This window comes from Peromyscus eremicus, chromosome 4 (genome assembly GCF_949786415.1).
Source record: "Peromyscus eremicus chromosome 4, PerEre_H2_v1, whole genome shotgun sequence".
NCBI classification, from domain to species: Eukaryota; Metazoa; Chordata; class Mammalia; order Rodentia; family Cricetidae; genus Peromyscus; species Peromyscus eremicus.
In genome coordinates, this window is record NC_081419.1 from 3062475 (window position 1) to 3085112 (window position 22638).

The 22638-nt window shown below is 42.1% G+C and overlaps 1 protein-coding gene across 7 annotated transcripts in view; it reads left to right on the top strand.

Moving 5' to 3' along the window:
- Nucleotides 1-466: 466 nt before the first annotated feature.
- The window catches only part of Setx (senataxin), a 53173-nt gene continuing 31001 nt past the window's right edge, over nt 467-22638 (top strand). For 2 of the 7 annotated variants that reach the window (XM_059259928.1, XM_059259929.1), the window contains exons 1-10: nt 468-595; nt 2107-2224; nt 3085-3268; nt 6878-7088; nt 10593-10702; nt 12828-13047; nt 14434-14553; nt 16578-16749; nt 17049-17136; nt 17525-21595. In XM_059259928.1, the coding sequence (XP_059115911.1) occupies nt 3092-3268; nt 6878-7088; nt 10593-10702; nt 12828-13047; nt 14434-14553; nt 16578-16749; nt 17049-17136; nt 17525-21595 (5169 nt within the window). In that variant the 5' untranslated portion in view covers nt 468-595; nt 2107-2224; nt 3085-3091. Of the gene's footprint in view, nt 596-1402; nt 1474-2106; nt 2225-3084; nt 3269-6877; nt 7089-10592; nt 10703-12827; nt 13048-14433; nt 14554-16577; nt 16750-17048; nt 17137-17524; nt 21596-22638 lie in introns of those variants that run through there. The other 5 variants (XM_059259922.1, XM_059259927.1, XM_059259924.1 and 2 more) reach the window with 4 other exon arrangements.

Genomic DNA, 22638 nt, shown 5'->3' on the forward strand with positions numbered 1-22638 from the left:
GCCCCCCAGACTAATGTTTCTTAAGCTCAATGAGTAACTTAGCATTTACGTTCTTTCATATGTAAAACAACATGGTCAATAGCTGAGATCTGTAATCTGTGTAACGAATTCTGAAAGGCTCTGTATCAACAGGGACATGGAAGTTCGGGTAGTTCCTATCATCTCATTTCCCCTCATTTCTGAAAATTTCAGTTAGGTATGCAGAGCCTTGGTTTTTTAAAAAAGTATCACATCTATGTGCTATTTTAAAAACCATTCATATACATTATACTTTTAATTTGAAACCGTCTTTTCAACTTTGATTTTGATAGAAACCTTTGATGAAAGGGGGAAAAAAAAAACAACCCAAAAGGCAAGAAAATAACGGTTGGCCTCGTGCTGGGCTTCACTCCTGCTTCCTGATTGGCTAAAGCCCCTAACGGTAGAACCACGCCCCCTTCTGGAACGTTCCTTCGAGTCTTACCCTCGTGCTTTTCACGCCGGCTTCTCATTCGCGTTAAGGTTCTCCGGGGTAGGACAGCCTGATCCACCGCCACCTATTGCCTTGTTCTTTTCTGCGGCGTTGGCGATGGAACCCAGGGCCTCAGTGGGCTAGGTAAGTGCTCTCCCGAGTTACCTCCTCGCTCCTGCCCTTTTTTTTGTTTGTAATGTTTTTTTTATTTTAATTTTTAAATAATTTTTTGGTGACTGTAATGTAGGCCTCAAATTCGCTTTGTGTAGGATGCTGGCCTTCAGGTTCCGGTCCTCTGGCCTCAAGTGCTGAGCTTGTAAAATGATTTTACCATCATGCGGGGCTGAGAAAGAGATCTTTTTCTAAATTCCCGTTTCTGCGGGCAGTGGTCGTGGGCGGCCCAGCTGTCCTCGGGGGATCTGGAGTGACCGCGTTCTTCCCTTAGCGGGACAAGGACTGAACCGTGTAGGCTTTGCAGGGGCCTGCCTGCAGGTGGCGCTCTGCAGGACCGATTTTTTGCCTCAAGAGAACATTTTAATGTCTGGGTCTCTGACCGAAAGAGAAGAAAGCCGTCTGAGGCGCCTCAGACGTTAGGAAGCGGAAGAGCCGAACGGAAACGGCTGGTGGGGAAGAAAGTGTCCAACCCGACCGGGGGCGGGGCGGAGGGCGGGGCGGGGCAAAAGGCGGGGCGGGGCAAAAGGCGGGGCGGGGCACGGCTCGGCAGCTAATTCAGAGCCCCTTCGGGCGGGAGCTGATGGGTCGCACTTCCCCTTCAGCCCGGAAGTGACGGCAGCGCTCTGGCCTTTGCCAGGCCCGTAGCTCCCCGCCGCTGCTCTTCCCATGGCCCGCCCCCTTGGCGCACCAAAACAAGAAGGCTGTGGCTAGGGCGGCCCGGGGGCGGCGCCCGCTCGCGCGGCGGCAGCGGGTTGGGCGAAGGGCTGTGCCCAGCATTTCCGCCTGCGGCTTTTCGTCGGACCCGAGGCATGGAGGTGGGCTAGCGCGCTGCAGCAGGGCCGAGCCGGGTGAGAAGCGCGGGCGCGTGGTGGGGCGCGCGGCATATTGTCGCTGGTAACTCGCGCGCTGCGCGCGGCCCTCGGGAAAGGGCGCCCACTCCGACCCTACTTTCGGGAGAGCAGCGCGCCACCGGAGCTGCGGCGACCTCGGGCGGGCAGTGCTTGGTGCTTCCCGCAGGCCAGGCCCGCCGCGGGAAACCTGCCCTTCAGGCTTCAGCGCCGCCGGCTCTGGGCTGCGATGCACGGCCAGGGCGCCTAGCAGAGCCTTGGGACGAGGGAGGTCTCTGGGGAAGGGGCCGGCAGGATGTAGCCCTCCGTCCAGGTGTCGCTTCCGTACGGGCACCGGGACGCGTGCCCCGCGACCCCAGACGTTGCAGTGCTGACGACCTCCCGCACGCCCACTGCAGACACGACCAAATGCCCACCTGGCCCCCTATGGGGGACAGACAGCCCCTGGAGGAGTTAGGGCTGGAGGAGTGTTACAGCGCTCCCCTTCGTGCACCGTAGTGTGTTTGTCTGCAGATGTGTCGTCTAACCTGACCGAGGTAACTCATCAGGTGACACTGTGCAAGGTTGATGTACGGCCCAGGTATCTCAATGTAAGGGACACTTTTTCAGTTTTTATTTCATTTTTAATTTCAGAAATGTTCTTTTTGGGGGCCAAAGTGTGAGTATATCTGAATGCAGAGCCTCATCTATTCACAAATAAGCCCAGCATTCTCAACAAAGAGGATCACTTCTCTGTAGGACATTTGCCAAGGTAATTGTCTTTTTAAAACAATCACTTTTTTTTTTTCAGTTTTTTTTTTTTTTTGATAATTATCGGAGTACTGGAGTTAACAAATATAAAGAATAGATCCGTACCCTGACACTCCCAATTGCTCAGGTAGGGGCACACAAACAGAAATCCAAACCACCTTGATCAGGAAAGAAGGGAATAAAAACGTGAAGGATAGAGGAGATTCTCAAAGACCCTGGAAGAGAGACAAGTCTCTCAGATTGCTGACATTCAAGGTTACTATGTTTATGAGCTATTAGGAGTTTATAGTTGGTTGAAGATCGGTGAGTATAGGGCAGCAATTTGTTTATATCTTGTCAAATAGCAGAAATAATCTTACTATTTCTTGTGTGTCTTACTATTGATATAGATTTATATGTTTTTTTGTTTTTTTTGTTTTTTTTTAGTTTCTAGAAGTTTCCAGAACTGCTTTTTAGGAATATGAAGGTTTTTTTTACCTTTTTAAGTTATTGGAAGACTTCAGAATCTGTATCTTGAAGACATTAATTTGTGTCTTTCTCTGATTTTGCATCAGTACTGTGTAGTTTCAACCCATTTGGCACATAGTGGCATACCCATTATGGTGTTGTGACTAACAGAATGTGTTCAGGTTTTTTGCTGCTGTTGATCAAACCCAGGGATTACATGAAAGACAAGTACTCTGCCACTATGCTTCACCCCTGCCCTGCTTTCAGATTTGGGTTTAATCAATTTTGATAAGATGGCCAGCAAAACATTTTAGAGGACTTGGATCACAAGCAGAAGGTATGCCTGTCGTACATAAAGAATAAGTCTTGAGTGTTAATTTTCCTCCTTTTCAGTGTCCTCTTTTCCTGTTCTAGGTACAGAATGAGCACATGCTGTTGGTGTACTCCAGGTGGTCCTTCCACCGTTGATGTCCTAAAGTGCTATGCATCTAGCACTGGCTCGAGTGAATTTCAAACAGCTGATGAAGACCTCTGCTACTGCTTAGAGTGCGTGGCTGAGTACCACAGAGCCAGAGATGAGGTGCCATTCTTGCATGAGGTAATTTGCAGTAGCCCCTAACCAGGAAGATAGTAAGTGGAGCTGTCAAAAGCATTCAGGGAAATGGTGTTTGGGTTTTTTTTTTAAACATTTATTTATTATGTATACAGTGTTCTGTCTGCATATACACCTGCAGGTCAGAAGAGGGCACCAGATCTCATTATGGATGGTTGTGAGCCACCATGTGGTTGCTGGGAATTGATCTCAGGACCTCTGGAAGAGCAGCCAGTGCTCTTAACCTCTGAGCCATCTCTCCAGCCCAGGAAATGGTGTTATATGACTAAAGCTTTGAAATCTAGTACAACTCTAGTATCTAACTTCCCAGTACATAACAGTTGCTGTAAATCCTGACTGATGGACTTGAATGAAACTTTATAAAAGTACAGTTTTATGTCAGTTGTAGTTATTTTGGCATAAAAAGTTTTACAAAATATTGTCTTTTTTTTTTTTTGGTTTTTCGAGACAGGGTTTCTCTGTGTAGTTTTGTGCCTTTCCTGGAACTCACTTTGTAGACCAGGCTGGCCTTGAACTCACAGAGATCCGCCTGGCTCTGCCTCCCGAGTGCTGGGATTAAAGGCGTGCGCCACCACTGCCTGGCTTTGTTTTTGTTTTTTAAAGATTTATTTATTTACTATGTATGCCTGCACGCCAGAAGAGGACACCAGATTTCATTACAGATGGTTGTAAGCCACCAATATGCTTCCTGGGAATTGAACTCAGAACCTGTGGAAGAGTAGCCAAAGCTCTTAACTGCTGAGCCATCTCTCTAGCCCTTGTTTTGTTTTTTATTGAGATGCTTATAAACTCTAAATGCAAGCATGTTAGGTTTATTACATTTATCTGAAGAAGAATACATGTACCATATATAAGGAAGTGTGTTTGGCATATATGATGTACATGTCTGTTTTTATGTGTGCATGTGTAAGCCAGATGCACACATCCAGGTGTTGGATGTCTTCCTTGATTGAGCTCCACCTTCTATTTTGAGACAGTCTCTTTACTGAATGATTTAGGTAGGTAGGCTGGCTGGCTGGCGGGCCAGCTCCAGGGATCCACCTGTCTCATCCTGGCACTCAATTACAGATATGCTGGTGCACCACCCAGCTTTTTAGATAAGAGCTAGGGATCGAAATTCAGGTCCTCAAGCTGACAAGGAAAGTACTTCACTGAGCATCTCCCCATCCTTAATTTTTAGGCTGAAACTATCCCATGTCTTTGTGCATAAACTTAAAGAAAAGTATCCCCCCACACTCCTTGAGACAAAGACCAGCATCATACTCGATATGTAGCTAAGGATGACCTTGAACTTCTGGCGGCTTGTCTCCACCTGAGTACTGTTATTTCAGGCATGCACAAGACAAGAAAAGGCCTGTTTTCATGCCTTTGACAAAGAAGCACCAGCTGCTTCTCATTTAGTTTGGAATAACTTATAGTTAGTTGATATATTTAGATGTGTGTATAGCAAGACAGCCCGGTAATGTGTAAGTCTCTCATTCTCAGTACTCAGGCTGTAGAGGACCCATTTTTAAGGACTTAAAAAAAAAAAAAGTCACATAGGTAGGTCTATCTTGTTTGGCACTTAGATTTACTATACTGTGTAGCACGAATCTTAAAAAGTCTTATTAATGAAAATAATCCTGGAGCAAGGTATTGGGGTGAATGCTGGAAGATCAGAGAAGCAGAACAAGCCACAACCACCTCACCTCGCCAGTTCCTCAGCTGATCCTGTTTCCTCAAACTGGAAGCCTCTGTGTCCTCATTTCCAAATGGATCTCAGCTGAACTGCTGCTCTAAAGCCTAAAAGCTTAACCAGCCTCTAGTTCCAGGTTTTCATGCCTTATATATCTTTCTGCTTTCTGCCATCACTTCCTGGGATTAAAGGCGTGAGTCACCATGCCTGGCTGTTTCCAGTGTGGCTTTGAACTCACAGAGATCTGGATAGATCACTGCCTTCGGAATGCTAGGATTAAAGGTGTGTGTGCCTCCATTCTCTGGCCTCTGTATCTAGGGGCTGTTCTGTTCTCTGACCCCAGATAAGTTTATTAGCGTGCACAATATTTTGGGGAACATAGTATCACCACAATACTGTATTTTTACAAGTTGAAGGTTTTGTAATCTTGCTTTGAACAAATCTTTTTTTTTTTTGGTTTTTCGAGACAGGGTTTCTCTTTGTAGCTTTGTGCCTTTCCTAGAACTCACTCTGTAGACCAGGCTGGCCTCAAACTCACAGAGATCCACCTGGCTCTGCCTCCCAAGTGTTGGGATTAAAGGCGTGTGCCACCACCGCTCAGCACTTTGAACAAATCTAACCAGTAACACTTTTCTAGGAGCATGGATTCAAATCCTCTTTTTGTGTTACCTTTTGTAATTCTCCTATTTTGAGCTTTTCATTGTCATGTTTTGGTGATTTGTGATCACTGATTACTGATGCTGCTATTGTAACTGTTTTGGAGGGCTGTGAATCATACTCATGTAAGGCAGTAAGTGCTCTAATCAGTAAATGTGTGCATCCTACCTGCTTTATTGACTGGACATTTCCTGTCTCTTTTCTCTCTCCTTAGGCATCTTTAGTTCCTGAGATAACAGTTTTGAAATTAGGTCACCTACAGTGGCCTGATGTGTTCAAGTAAAAGGAAAATAGCACATCATCTCTCAGGCAGAAGCTAGCTGTGCTTAATGAGGAAGGCATGGTGAAAGCCAAGACATGCTTAAAGTTAAATTTTACTACCAACTTCTATAGCTAAGTTATGAATGCCAAGGAAAAGTTCTTTTTTATTTGAGACAGGATGTCCAGCTCACATTGCTCTCAAACTCCCTATGCAGCTGACGATGACCTTGAGCTTCTGGACCTCTTGCCATAACCTCTCCTGTGTTTGGATTTCAGGCCTCTGCTATCACACTCAAGTCTATAATGCTGGAGATGGAGCACAAAGTTTCATGCCTGCTAGGCAAGCACCCTTAACAGCTGAGCTACATCACAGCTCTTGACCTGTTTTTGCTTTTTCAAACTAAATTTAGGGGTGTGTATTCACGCACACACACATAGTATTTTTGGACTGAAATTAATTTCAGTGTTGTAGTGGTAGAAATTGAACCTCCAAGTTATGTCTGTGTATGTATGATGTGTGCTAGCTGCTACTTTAAACTTCTAAATTAGTTATTATCTTGGTTTTTCTTTTTTTTTTTTTTTTTTTTTTTTTTTAAATTTATTTATTTATTATGTATACAGCAGTATGACTGCAGGCCAGAAGAGGGCACCAGATCTCATTACAGATGGTTGTGAGCCACCATGTGGTTGCTGGGAATTGAACTCAGGACCTCTGGAAGAGCAGTCAGTGCTCTTAACCTCTGAGCCATCTCTCCAGCCCCTTATCTTGGTTTTTCAAGACAGGGTTTCTCTGTGTAGCCCTGCCTGTCCTGGAACTTGCTCTGTAGACCAGGCTGCTCCTGGAACTCATCTGCCTGCCTCTGCCTTCTGAGTGCTGGAATTAAAGGTGTGTGCCACCACCACTTCTAAATTTTTGTACATAGAGGAAAAGGCTTTCTACGGGAAACACACACAGCATATTTTGCTAAGATAAAAAACACTGTTTTCATCTTTTTTTGTAGGTTTTATGGGAATTAGAAACCTTACGCCTCATAAATCACTTTGAGAAGTCTATGAAAGCAGAAGTTGAAGATGATGATGAATTATATATAGTAGACAACAATGGAGAGGAACAGCTATTTGACTGTAGTGGCCAAGATTTTGAAAATAAACTCCGAGTTCCTCTTTTTGAAATACTGAAGTACCCTTACTTGCTTCTGCATGAGCGTGTTAGTGAGTATCTTTTTCTTTTTTTCTTCTGAGACAGGGTTTGTTTCTTTTCTTTTCTTTTTTCAGAGCTGAGGACCGAACCCAGGGCCTTGCACTTGCTAGGCAAGCGCTCTACCACTGAGCTAAATCCCCAACCCGGGTTTGTTTCTCTATGTGGCCATGGCTGTCCTGGAACTTATTCTGTAGACCAGGCTGGTCTTGAACTCAAGAGATCTGCTTGTCTCTGCCTCCTGAGTGCTGAGATTAAAGGCATGCTCCACCACCACCCAGTGGCGATACAGACTTTTTAGACGAACTCATTTCTCTACAGGACTCTGCTGTTCATTATGGATTGTTAGTAGCAGGCCTAGCCTCTGTCCACTACATGCTATGAGTCTTCTCCCTTACCTTGTTATTGTCACAACCAAAAATATCTCCAGACATTGTTGAATGCTCCTTGTTAAGAGGGGAGGGGCAAAACAGCTCTGAAGATCAGTGGCCTCTAACCCAATGATTCTCAATTTTCCTAATGCTTTGACCCTTTAATACAGTTCCTCATGTTGTGGTGACCCCCAACTATAAAATTATTTCCTTGTTACTTTCTAACGGTTATTTTGCTACTGTTATGAATTCTAATGTAAATATCGGATATACACGATATCTGATATATGGCCCCTAGGGGTCAATATCCACAGGTTGAGAACCACTGCTCCAACCAGCTGTGGTATATACTTGGAATGCCAATACTAGGAAAGTGGAAGCAAGAATGTCCCTTTGGTCACATAAAGACCTCCAGGCCAGCCTGAGTTGTATGAGATCTTCTCAAAGCAAACAGAAAACCACACAACTGGTCTGTAGCAGTTTTCATCAATTAGTCGGCGTGGCATGTTGTGGTGGTTCCAGTTTGGGTCTTATATTTGCGTTTCTTACTAGGACTCTTAGTCCAGGATGGCCTTGAAATCAAAGTCCTGGCTTAGCCTCCTGAGTTGGGATGAGAAGTGTGGGCGAACATATTTACCAGGTATAAAGAAACCTTAGAATATCTAATATCTAGCTCATATATTCTCAATAGTTACAGATGTGGTTTGGGGCCAATTTGTTTTAGAGTGACTAGGGACAGTACATTGAATTTGGTTATTTATTCTCTTAAGACAAAATAGTTCACTTGCACACACAGGTTTTTTTTTTTTTGTTGCTGTAATGGGGATTCAACCCAGAATCATGCATACCTTAGTCATGCATGCTCTATATTCCTAACCTGCTTAGTATGTCTATTTTGAGACAGCATCTTATTAGTTGCTTAGGCTGGCCTTGAATTCACTTTGTAGCCTAGGCAAGCTTTGAATTTCTGATTCATTAACTTCAGCCTCCCCAGTAGGTGGAATTATAGGCTTATACCACCAGGCCCATCTATACCTCTTTTTTTTTCCATGTTACTTGAGACCATATAGTTCTATAAATATAAAACACACTTTATGCATTTTTAATTATCTTAATGATTTTTTTCGCTCTTATTTTCTGTATCCTCTGTAAAGTAAATACAAATATTTGATTAGATAAAGCTGTCTTTTTGAGACAGGGTCTCTCTTTGTAGCCCTGGCTGTCCTGGTACTTACTATATAGACCATTCTGGTCTTGAACTTAGATTTACCTGCCTCTGGAGTGCTGGGATTATAGGCCTGTGCCACCAAGCTCTCTGTGCCATCAAACTCTTTTGATTAAATTACTAATTTATGTATCTAGATTTTTAAACTAAAAGCCTTTTAAACATTTTCATTTAATATTTTTTATATGGGTGTTTTGCCTGCATTTGTATCTATGTTTCCACATATGTGCCAGTACCCAAGGAAGCCAGAAGAGGATGTTAGACTCTTTGGAACTGGAGTTAAAGATAGTTGTGAGCCACTGTTGTGAGTGCTTGGAATTGGATCCCAGGTCCTCTGGAAGAGCAATCAATGCTCTTAACAGCTGAGCCAACACTCCAGTCCCTTAAACATACATTAAATAATAATGTACTCATAATACCAGGGCTGGAGGATGGCCCAGTAGTTAAATGTGCTTGCTGCTCTTGTAGAGGACCTAAGTTCAGATTCTAGTATCCACGTGGCAGCTCACAATTATCAGTAACTCCAGATCCAGGGGATCTGAACCCCACCTCCTTCTGATCTCTGGGTATAAGGCAGGCATGTGGTACACAAACATGCATTCCTGTAAAATACTCATATACATAAAGTATTTTTTATAATTTATTTTAAGTTTTTAAATTTTATGTACATTCATTGTAGCTAGAGTTTTCCTGCCTGGCCCCTAGTCAGGACAAATCTCTCTCACCTGCCAGTCCCACAGCCTCTCAGACCCAACCAAGTAAACAGAGACTTAAATTGCTTACAAACTGTATGGCCGTACCAGGCTTCTTGCTAACTGTTCTTACAGCTTAAATTAATCCATTTCTATAAATCTATACCTTGCCACGTGGCTCGTGGCTTACTGGCATCTTCACATGCTGTTTGTCATCGTGGCGGCTGGCAGTGTCTCTGACTCAGCCTTCCACTTCCCAGCTTTATTCTCCTCCTTGTCCTGCCTATACTTCCTGCCTAGCCACTGGCCAATCAGTGATTTATTTATTGACCAATCAGCAACACACTTGACATACAGACCATCCCACAGCACTTCCCCTTTTATTCATACTTTGCCTGCATGTATATCTGAGGGAGTTGGATCCTTTGGAACTGGAGTTACAGACAGGCATGAGCTGTCTGGGTGCTGGGAATTGAACCTAGGTCCTTTGAAAGAGCAGCCAGTGCTCTTAACCTAGTCATAATTCCCCCTCCAAAGCTAACTACTATTAGTAGCATACTAGTTTTTGAAGCTTGACAAATTAACATTGACTTTTAAATCTAATAGAGGAAGTTAATTGATGACTAAGTGAAATTGAGATGACTAGCCATTAGGAGAAGCACTCTTGTTCTTACTCCAGTCCAGGTGGACCAAATATCAAATGCAAGGCACTGGACCTATAACCATGCTTCTGAGATATTCTTTGGAGATAATTATACAAAGTATAAATATATGTTTTAGTACATTTTATTTTATGTGCATTGGTGTTTTGTCTGTATGTATGTCTATGTGACGGTGTTGGATCCCCTGCAACTGGAGTTATAGTTGTGAGCTGCCATGTGAGTGCTGGGAGTTGAACTTGGGTCCTCTAGGTCTTCTGGAAGAACTGCCAGTGCTCTTAATCCCTGAACCATCTTCAAGCCCCATGTTTTATTATAGTTTAAATAAGAGGACTAGTCTATGCATGATGATAATGAACAGCAGTCTGTCAGACTGGAATGTAACTCAGGATGTTTACCTAGTATACCTCAGGAACTGAGTTTGATTTCTAGTACCTCAATAAAGAAAGTCTACCAGTAGGCAACTACTGTTCCAACAATTACACCATCAGTGTTTTTAATGCCTTAGTTTCAAGAAACTTGAGCAGTAGTTCAATTTAAATACTTTACTGCCTTTTTTTTTCCTGTTTAGATGAACTGTGTGTGGAAGCACTTTGTCGAATGGAACAGGCCAATTGCTCCTTTCAGGTTTTTGACAAATATCCGGGCATCTATTTGTTTTTGGTTCATCCCAATGAAATGGTGAGTATGAGTAGTAGGCAATGCTAGTAATTGGCGTTACTTTGTATGGATTAGGTAGTTTTACCATGTAGTCTTAGTGTGTATTTTGTTTAAAATATTGTTTAAAAATCTTCACTCTTTTTCAGTTATTGCATTTAAGTAAAATTTTATATGATTGAGGATGTTGTGAATTTAAGAGGATAGGGGAACACTGGCTGATGGGTGATATTTGAGTTTAAAAGACAAGAAGGGAAGTAGTTTGATTTTCTTTCAATGTTTCTGTCATAGTCAGGCTGTCTGGTTCTGTGATAAACATTGACCAAAAGCAACTTTGGAAGGAAGAGATTTATTTCATCATACACTGCTACATCACAGTTCATCAAAGGAAATCAGGGCAGGAAGTCAAGACAGGAACCTAGAGGCAGGAATTGAAGCAGATAGCATGGAGGAATGCTGCTTATTGGCTTGTTCAGCTATTTTCTTGTACAACCCAGGACCATCTGCCCAGGGGAGAAGAGACACTTACAGTGGGCTGGGTCCTTCCATGTCAATCATTAAGATAGTACCTATAGATTTTTTGGTTTTTCGAGACAGGGTTTCTCCATGTAGTTTTGGTGCCTGTCCTAGATCTCGCTCTGTGGATCAGGCTGGCCTCGAACTCACAGAGATCTGCCTGGCTCTGCCTCCTGAATGCTGGGATTAAAGGCGTGTGCCACCAACGCCCGGCTAAGACAGTACCTATAGATTTATCCACAGGCCAGGTTTATGGAGGCATTTTTTAAATTAAGATTCCCTTTTTCCAGATATATCTAGGTCTGTGTCAAGTTGACAAACTTAACCAGCGTAGTGTTAAACTGGACTAATGAAAAATTCTTGCTTTTCTCACTTGGTTGCTGAAACACATGGAAATAACATTTAAAATATTAATTTTTCTAATAGGGAGATTGAAGGGGGAGGAATTGTAGGAGATAAGCTGGAACAAGAAAAGTTTCTAGGTGCTAGAGATGAAGAAAGACATATAAGAACAGATGCAGAGATTACCCCTAAGCATGGAAATGAGACATAGCCTACACATACAGACAGTTCCATGCACACTAGCAGTTAGAATGGAGTCACTTTTTTAAGGCAATTGCCTAGACAGGCTGTTCTGCCAAAATACGGCAAGCAAAGAGGTTTTGTTTTTAAACCTCCAGCGAAGAAAGCATACTGCTGGGCGTAGTGGCACATACCTCTAATTCCAGCACTTGGGAGGCAGAGGCAGGTGGATCTCTGAGTTCAAAGCCAGCCTGTTCTACAGAATGAGTTTCAGGAGAGCCAGGACTACACAGAGACACCTTGTCTTGAAAAACCAAACAACAACAATAACAAAAAGCATAGTAATTGGCTTTCAGTCAAAATGATGGTGAATTTATTTCCTCTGTTCTAAACAAATGATAGGAAAAGTTCCCAAAGAGAAAGTGAGGGAGTCAGACTAGGTCTTTCTGTATGTAGGCCAGCAATGGAAGAGAAGCACCGAGTAATAAGTGGTAGAATCCTGTAGTCCACGAATAATTTATTATGTATGGTAATAGAAATTAGAAATATACTCAAGAAAACAACCAGAACCTCTGGAAAGTTAACACCGAGTGGTGGTAGGTAGCACATGCCTTTAATCCCTGCACTCAGGAGGCAGAGGAGTGTAGATCTCTGAGATTGAGGTCAGCGTGGTCTACAAATCGAGCTCCAGGAGAGCCAAGGCTCCACAGAGAAACCCTGTCTTGAACAATCACTCCCCTCCCTGCCAAAAAAAAAATTGACTTATAAGTCTTAAGTAGATTGCTTCTAGTATACATACCTAAAATATAAGGGAACAGAAGAGATTGATGGAATGGATGGAAAAAGAATTACAGATATTTAAAATATAAATATATTAAATAAACTAGATAATAACACAGGATACATTCCTGCTAGTGTTTAAATCAATGAAAATGACTGTTTCATATGATTTGATTTGTTCAAATCAGGATCAAAGAAGGTCCATACATTGCAGTAATAATCTCTTGATGTCTTCTGAAATCTCTACTATATCTTATGTTGCTCAGTGTAGACCATAGTTCATTGAATAAATTAATGAACTTACAGTGTTATTTATAATACAATTATTTAGGTTCGGCGATGGGCTATTCTGACTGCAAGAAACCTGGGGAAAGTGGACAGAGATGACTATTACGACTTAGAGGAAGTTTTAACTTGCCTTTTTAAAGTCATTGAGTTGGGACTTTTGGAAAGTCCAGACATTTACACATCTTCTGTGCTTGAAAAAGGCAAACTGATCCTTCTGCCTGCACACATGTATGATACTACGAACTACAAAAACTACTGGCTAGGTGAGTATCGTTCCTACACGGACAGGTCTTCCCTTGTGTTCTGAGCATAGAGCAATCTCTGAGCAATTTCCTTATTACAAGATTTCATGGTTTCCAGTACTTGTTCCCTTGCCAAATTAGCTTAACTGTTTTATATTGTTGGACCCCAAAGTTTAGGGTCTCAAGTGGGCGCCCCAAGAACCCAGACTCCAGTCCAGTTGATGCAATAGACGAGGAATTTATTAAGCTTCTATATAGAAGGGCTCCTCTGCTCCCAAGAGCAAGAGTCGCATCTTACTGCAGCCCCATGGGGGTTTTTAAAGGAAAAACCCACAAAAGCCATAAGATTACAATTCCCATACAATTTCTTTTCACAAGAGCATGGTCTGATCACAGAGTGGGTACAGTCACGTCCACATGTACATTCTTCCTGAAACCTCAAGGGGGGTATCAGGGCAGGAGTGGAGTTTACAAAGGTCACAGTGGTCCTTCCTGGAACACTTGCAACTATCACAGTCACAGTTGAGCACATCTCTTAACAGAAATCTTTTTACATTGTTATATTGTTACAGGGGTGATTGAGTCATGTGGCCCTTGGAACTAGATTTTTAGTTTCTCATTTCCTGGTGCTTGAAGTTTCTCTTTTCCTGAGGCTTGGGGGTGTAAGCCTGAAGGGCTAGGGTCTTTCGTTATCTTATTAAACATCATTTATTGTAGATGTCTTCCAAACAAGTACATTTTCAAACCCTGGCAAGTGAATCTTTTGTTTGAAGTAGAAGTGTCAGTGTGATGGTGATTGTTACCTCTTTTTTTTTCTTTTTTCTTTTTTTTTTTTTGGTTTTTCGAGACAGGGCTTCTCTGTGTAGCTTTACGCCTTTCCTGGAACTCACTTGGTAGTCCAGACTGGCCTTGAACTCACAGAGATCCGCCTGCCTCTGCCTCCTAGTGCTAGGATTAAAGGCGTGCACCACCACTGCCCGGCTGTTACCTCTTTTTTATGGTGTAAGTATTTTCAGGTGGTGAGAGAAGTTAGCATTGTCTGTCATTATTTCATTAATTCAGTTCTTTAAAGTTCCAGGTCGTAGTTGGTCACGGGTTTTCTTTTTAGTGGTATAGGAACTGTACACAGCACGTGTGAATGTTTGTGTCATCTTGGGTTTTGTGAAGTACAAGTTGTGTGGTAGTCATCTTAGAAATCACCTTCTACCGTGGCTAGCACCGATGACCTATTTTACACTAGAAAAAGTGTCAAGTTCTGTTGTTGGGGAGCGGTGCATGAAGTATAGCAGACAGGGGAGCTGGATTCTGTTGTGCTTTGACTTCCAGCCTTGCTTTCTTTCTGCCAGCTTAGAAAACATTTAGCATAGTGTTATTTCATCAGTTCGGTAAACTGGAATAATCTTACAGGTATTTGCATGTTGCTGACTATTCTTGAGGAGCAAGCCATGGATTCACTGTTGCTGGGCTCAGACAAACAGAATGATTTTATGCAGTCAATCCTTCACACCATGGAGAAGCAGTCGGATGGTAATATACTTTACTTGCTAAATGCTTTTGAATACTATGATGGTATACTATTAAAAAATGTTGGTAACTGCCTGGTGGTTTTAATTCCAGCACTCGGGAGGCAGAGGCAGGCAGATCTCTGAGTTAGAGGCCAACTTGGTCTACAGAGTAAGTTCCAGGATAGCCAGGGCTACACAGAGAAATCCTGTTTCCAGGGGTAGGGGTTTGGAGGAGGTAGGGGTGAGTGGGATATAGTGTCATTGTTATGGTTGTAAGCACCTAAACACTATGAGTAATAGAGTAAGCTACAGTACTGCCTCCAGAGTACTCTAGTAGTTAAATTAACTAGGAACATTAACATAGGATTGAATCTAGTAAGGATGATTAGGAATTTGATAGGAAGTGCTGTTGGGGAAGGCATTCTGATATTTGCAAAAGCCATTGATTTGTGTTGGCTACAAACTGATTATGGACATAATGAAAAACAAAGCTGGGAACAGCAAAATCTTAAGTTTTTAACTAAGACGCGTGATGTTGAAGAATCACTGAAGGTCCTTAGCCAGGACCAGTATCTTCCCACTGTGTATCTGAGAGAGAGGAAAGTCATAAATGGACACTTCATGAATAGGAGGAATTCCTACATGTCAATGAGAAGTGGACAGTAAAGAGATAGAATGTGTATGAAGAGTCCTTACTGTTGACCAGAAGTTTTAATCCTTAGCATGATTATTACATATGGCATGCAAAATTAAGGATCTTGCTGAAGCAGAATTTCATAGATTCTGGGCTTTATTAGGTCCATAAATAATATTTCTCATTCTTTTACTCTTTTAAACAATATTTAGAGTGAGAGAGAAAGAGAGAGAGAATGTCAGGGCAATTTCAAAAGTCTGTTCTCTTTAACATGTGGAATCTGGGGATCAGAATCATGTCCCTGCTGTGGGATGTCCTGAATGCTATAAATATATGTTGCTATGCTTGATTGAAAAATAAAACGCTGATTGGCCAGTAGTCAGGCAGCAAGTATAGGCAGGACCAGCAGAGAAGAGAAAAGGGGGGAACAGGAAAGCAGAGTTAGAGAGACGATGCCAGCCGCCGCCATGACAAGCAAGATGTAAAGTACTGGTAAGCCACGAGCCACGTGGTAACTTATAGACTAATAGATAATGGGTTAATTTGAGATATAGGAACTAGATAGCAAGAAGCCTGAGCCATTAGGCCAGTTTAAATAATATAAGCGTCTGTGTGTTTATATTATAAGTGGGCTGTGGGACTGTTGGGGCTTTGCAGGAGCTGGAAAGAAACTCTCCAGCTACAGGTCCCCGTGCTTGGCAGCAAGTGCCTTTACCCACTGATCCATTGTACTACACCCCCCCACCCCCCCCACCCCGCTTACCATTTGTATAAGCTTGTGGGAGGGCTTAGATTGTTTTAGGCATGGCAAAATGGTGATGAGGTTGCATTTACTTAGACTGTTCTTTTGCTCATCAGTTTGTTTCCCATTAATTATTACTTATTTTTGCAAAAAGATGATAATTTTAGAACATTTTGAAAGTATGCAAGCTGAGCATGGTGGCATGTGCCTTTAATTCTAGCACTTGGTAGGCAGAGAGGCAAGTGGATCTCTGAGTTCCAGGACAGCCTGGTCTACAGAGTGAGTTCCAGGATAGCCAGGGCTACACAGAGAAACCCTGTCTTGAAAAACTTTATTTAAAAAAAAAAAAGAGCCGGGCGGTGGTGGCGCACGCCTTTAATCCCAGCACTCGGGAGGCAGAGCCAGGCGGATCTCTGTGAGTTCGAGGCCAGCCTGGGCTACCAAGTGAGTTCCAGGTAAGGCGCAAAGCTACACAGAGAAACCCTGTCTCGAAAAACCAAAAAAAAAAAAAAAAAAAAAAGAGAGAGAGAGAGAGAATTGCCAGACACCACTTTAAATTAATTGCTATTTTGCTATCAGTTTTGGCTGACCAAGAATATTTAATTCTCAATATATTTTAGAATTTTTCTTATTTTTTTTGTAATTTAGAAATTGCTGTATTTTATTTTAGATGACAGCATGGATCCTTTCTGGCCAGCATTACACTGTTTCATGGTGATTCTGGATCGCCTTGGATCTAAAGTGTGGGGTCAACTTATTGACCCTATTGAAGCATTTCAAACCATCATTAACAACGTGAGCTACAATAGAGAGATCCAAAATATAAGGAACAGCTCCATAAGGTTGGTTAAGTGTCAGAATTTAAAAATAACACATTGTGCCGGGCGTTGGTGGCGCACGCCTTTAATCCCAGCACTCGGGAGGCAGAGCCAGGCGGATCTCTGTGAGTTCGAGGCCAGCCTGGGCTACCAAGTGAGTTCCAGGAAAGGCGCAAAACTACACAGAGAAACCCTGCCTCGAAAAACCGGAAAAAAAAAAAAAAAAAAAAAAAACACATTGTAACTGATTTACCAAGGAGACTTCCTCCTTTCTCCTTCAATCCCTTCATTTTAGTAATTTCTATTTATTCTTAATATTTAAGGACCAAGTTAGAACCGGAGCCACATTTTGATGATATGGTGACATGCAGCCAGATTGTCTATAACTATAACCCTGAAAAGACCAAAAAGGTATATAACATTTTAAAAATTGAAGTGATACTTAGAGACAAGTGTTTTGTGTAGTGACTTGGGTGCTGACTCTGTGATGTGTAGCTAGTGTGACTCCACTATTCCGTGAAGGCCCTCTTGGAGAACTGATGCATTTCATTCACATGGGGAACATGAACTCTAGCCACAGAGGAATATTTCGATAGAAGTAGTAGTAATCAAGCCAACTGATGGGAAGGTTGAAATATGTGAAGGTGTGTATTTTCATTTTTTTGAAACAGTTTTATATAGTTCATGTATAGTAGAGCAGAAGAGTAAAGCTGCAGAGTGTATTCCTTTTCTATAGTTTGGATGTTGATACTTACCATGATACTTGTTTATCTGAATGTTGATTATTTTTTCATTTTAGGATTCAGGGTGGAGATCAGCCATTTGTCCAGATTATTGTCCTAACATGTATGAAGAAATGGAAACATTAGCCAATGTACTTCAGTCAGATATTGGTCAAGATATGCGTGTTCATAACAGTACTTTTCTGTGGTTCATACCTTTTGTTCAGTCACTCATGGATCTTAAGGACTTGGGTGTGGCTTATATTGTAGAAGTTATTCATCATCTATACTCTGAAGTCAAAGATGTCCTCAACCAGACAGATGCTGTGTGTGACAAAGTCACTGAATTTTTTATTCTGATTTTAGTGTCTGTGATTGAACTGCATAGAAATAAGAAATGTTTGCATCTGCTATGGGTGAGTTCCCAGCAGTGGGTAGAAGCTGTTGTGAAGTGTGCCAAGCTTCCTACCACTGCATTTGCACGGAGTTCTGAGAAGTCACCTGGAAGTACCCCCAAGGGAGCAGCAATAATATCATCATTGGCATTGCATTCAGTGCCCTCTAACTCTGTCCAGCTTGCTTGTGTCCAGTTGATTAGGGGTCTTCTCAAAGAAGGTTATCAGCTTGGTCAGCAAACACTTTGTAAGCAGTTCTGGGATAAACTTAACTTATTCCTTCGAGGAAATTTATCTCTGGGTTGGCAGTTGACTGCTCAAGAAACCCATGAGTTACAAATGTGTTTGAAACAAATAATTAGAAACATAAAATTCAAGTTGCCCCAATATAGCACTTTCGGGGATCCGACTTCTACATGTAAAACTCCTCCATCTTTTAAAGAAGAAAGTGAACAAATAGACAGGAAGCCTAAAAAAGGCATTTATTGCCTGGAAAATTATAGCCCAACATCTTCTAAAGAAGCAGGGAAAGCTGACCGTGATCAAGTATTGATTAAAGCAAATAGTAGAGAAGAGGAGGGCATCAAGCAGCATTACGTTGATTTGAATGAAGGAGAGCCTCTTCCAGCTGAATTGTGGTTGAAGCAGGAGAGGGAGGCCCCTTTTTCTGGAAGTCATCAAGAGCAAGTTACAATAAGCACAGAGAAGTCTGTAAAAGAAACCTCTTCACATTCACCACAGAATAATACTTTAAGAAATGGCCCAGAATGGGGATGTGACAGAGGAGTCATATTATTAACACGTTCATTGACTGATTCTCTGGAAAAGGTATCTACATCAAATGAAGGTGTCTCATTAAAGGATGATACTGTTGGTAAAAACTCAAAACCAAAGTCTAAAGCACAGAAAGATGAAATTTGTGCAAAGTTATCACATGTCATAAAGAAGCAACACAGGAAAAGTACTTTGATCAATAACACTATCAAGCTAGAGGGAAATACAGCTGTGCCTGACCTTGAGAACTCCTGTTCAGGAAGAGAGAGAGGAGTTCTAAAGGAAGATGCTATCACCAATGATGTGTCTTTAGACCCTGTTCTGGATGATGAACATGGTGAGCAAAATTTTCAAAACAGTTCATTGTTAAAAAAGAAACAGTTTAAAAGTGAGGAGTTCTATAATTCTGATGAAAACAAATGTCAAATCCAGAAACAGCATGCTACTGATGATTTGTTACCATGTACAGAAGTTACTGATACATCGGTGAAGAAAACTTCATGTGAGAGTCCTGTAAAGGTGGTAGTTGAATCAAGAGATAAGGAAATGAGAAAGAGTACAGTGCTGACTTCTAACTTGGTACAAGGACAGGTGCCTCATGGCAGTAGCAAGCCTTTGGTCACAGGTTCTCAAATAGACCTCTGTAACATCACTTCAATAGCTCAAACCACTGTTATTCAGTTCCCATCAGGGTCAAGTAAAAGTCCATCCCAGCTACAAAGAAAAGATGATGGAAGATGTTTGACAGCTAACCGAAACAGTGCTGACACTTGCCATGGGCAGATTATTGTTATTTCGGATTCTGATGAAGAAGAAGATGAAAGAAGTCATGGTATTGAGAAACACATCAAACAGGGCGAAGCATGCATGGAGAAAGACTGTCCAGAGCAGCATGGTTCAGTAGTTAATACCAGTGTGGAAAAGCAGCTTATAAAGGAAGAAGAAACAAAGTGCCCAGTAGAATTTGAGGACTCTGAATCTCAGGTTTTTGAGTTTGAAAGTTCATTTGAAGTGTTTTCAGTTTGGCAGGATCATAATGTAGACAGCAAGAACTCGCTTCACAAGGAAGGAAAAAGCTGTGTAACTCATGTAGCTGATAGTACAAACAATTTGGGTTCTGGTGCAGACTCTGTGTCTGAAGAGGTTGTTAGAAATGAAGCAGAGGATGTTGAAGAACATGCAGAACCACACAGTATTTCTGCTGAGGAATTTTGTAAAACTGAAGCAAAAAAACATAAGAGAAAACGATGTGACAGAGTTACAGCTGAAGATCCTCAGAGGCCTTCATCTTCTGTAACATTTGAGCGATTGGCTGATGACAGAGATCTTGCTGGAAGCGATTTAAAAAGTACAGAAATGGGGATATCGGCTCCCAGTTCAAGTGTTGAGAGAGATCCTACAGTTTCACTGATGAAGTCTACAAAGCCTCGTACTCACTCGAAACCTGTTAGGAAAGTTCCGGCTTCTAAGGTTATTAAGAAAACTCATTTAGACACCAAAAGAGGACAGAATAAGAGTTCATGTTACATCAGTTGTAGAACATCTCCTGCTATTGTGCCGCCAAAGAAACTTCGCCAGTGTCCAGAGCCAACTTCAACGGTTGAAAAACTTGGCCTGAAAAAAGCTCCCCGGAAGGCATTTGAGTTGTCCCAGAGGTCTTTGGAGTGTATAGTCCAATTACGTGACCATGGTAAGACTGTTGGAGTAGTCAACGCCCCCAAAAAGACTAAATTAATTCCTCCTCAGACTCTTTCCATCAAAAACAATAAGAAGCTTCTGACAAGTCAGGATCGTCAATTTCAAAGGCTCATGAGATCTAGATCACATCACAAACGAGACCTTGATTACACTGCAAGAACAGTGTCCCGTACAGTACAGGGTTCTGACGTACTTGTACCAGACTCTGATGGGCCAGCTAATCATAGAGGGAATGAGCCCCCTGCCAACAGTAATGAAAAGCAATTAGCAAAATGCATGCCTTCCAAACCAGAAGTGGCAAAAGCCATTTCTGATCCTCAGGTGACTGATATAGCTTATCTTGTGAACCAGTGTGAGTCTAGAGTGTTAAGTGGAGGAGTGCCAACAGATGTGATGGTCTCTACTCCAGAGGAGCCTGTGGGTGAAGGTTCTCTCACAATGCAAGTTGGAGAGGTGGCAGCTGTTAAAGCTGCTGAGCCAGAATCAAGTAGTGATACAGATGATGACAATTTATTCCTAACCCAACATGATCCTCAAGATATGGATCTGTGCTCCCAGATAGAAGATGATAAACCGATTGTAGTGGCTTATAAAGATACAGTTCAGAGAGAGGAGTCTGTAAGTCAGCCTCATTTGGAGTCTTTAAGTGTTACAAAGTGTAAGTACAAAGACTGTGTTGAAACCACAAGAAACCAGGGTGAATACTGCCCAAGACACGCTGAAGTTAAAGCAGCAGATGACAATGTGTTTCGTAAACCTGGCTTACCTCCTAGGTCGTCCTTGAGACCTACTACTACCAAGATATTTAGCTCAAGCAGTGCTTCACGAACTGCCAATCTTTCCAAGTCTTTGGAAAGTACCATACTTCAGTCAGTACTAAAAAATAAGTCGAGTGGAGCACAGCCCAATTTGAAGGTGACACCACCCACTTCCCTGGAGTTTCAGAAGCCAGTGGCTGAGGTGAAAAGTTTAAGCAGTATTTTTCATTTTCAGACTCCTAGCAGTTCCAACAAACAGAGTCACAAGCTCATACTTAGTGAGAACAAGCCTATGTCAGCTGCTTCTCCGGTGAACATTCTCTTGCCATCGCAGTCCATTTTTGACACCTTCATTAAAGAGGTCTTAAAATGGAAATACCAAATGTTTTTGAACTTCGATAGATGTGGTGCCCCAACAAGTCTCTGTCAATCTATCTCAAGGCCTGTGCCCGTCCGATTTCAAGATTGTGCAGAGTATTTTAATGTTTTTCTCCCTTTGATTATATTGAATGCTTTTGAAACGGTAAGTATGCTTTAGTTCTTTGCCCCTCTCTGTAGATGAAGATCAGAGAAATGTTCATGAGCATATAGTCCCATAAGCTTCTGTTTGAATATGTACTCATTTCAGTGAGAAGGTATTGAACGGCTTTGAGTTGGTCAGTATTTAGACCAGGGGTAATTATACACACTAGTTTATTTCTTACACAACATCCTTGGTTGTTGGGTAGAGAATAAATGGTAGAAAGGCTAACAGATCCAGCAGACCACTTAAGGTTGGTAACAGCAATTTGGGGAGAGAATGATGGTAGCTTTGTTTTGGTAGTAACTGTGGAGATGGAAAGACTATAGATACACTTTAGAATATATGACTTACTAGTAGAAGTTCAAAAGATGATCCTGATTTGAGCCTTAACCTGGTTAGGTTGTAATGTTTACTCTCCCAGGATCAGGGAAGAGCCTCTTGAGTACACCTCCTCCCCTCATTCCTGGGCTGGAGTGGCACATGGCATGAAAGCCCCTGCTGCATGTTTCTAGCCAAAAGTGATGGATAGTGTGAAGGTGGGGTGTCACTCCTTTGAGGAGTGACTGCTTAGTTAACTTTGTGCAGAAACAGTTCAGCACCAGGAGTCACTGATGAACAGTTACACGAGAGGAATTGAAGGCCAGTTGCAGATGTAGCTACTTCAGTCAAAATGTTATTATAAAATAAAACCCTTCCTAAGGCCCCAGAGGTCATTTTTTTTTTTTAAGTGTTAATAGCCTTTTTACACTAGTAGCTTCTTTTGTAAATTTTGGCTTAGGATCACCAAAGATTTCTGATACTTACTTCTGAGTTTGAGGCTTTGGAAGACCGGTGGATGTGACATATAGAAACTGACAGGCCGGGTGGTGGTGGCGCACGCCTTTAATCCCAGCATTCGGGAGGCAGAGGCAGGAGGATCTCTGTGAGTTCAAGGCCAGCCTGGTCTACAAAGCAAGTTCCAGGAAAGGCGCAAAGCTACACAGAGAAACCCTGTCTCGAAAAACCAAAAAAAGAAAAAAGAAAAAAAAAAAAAGAAAAGAAAA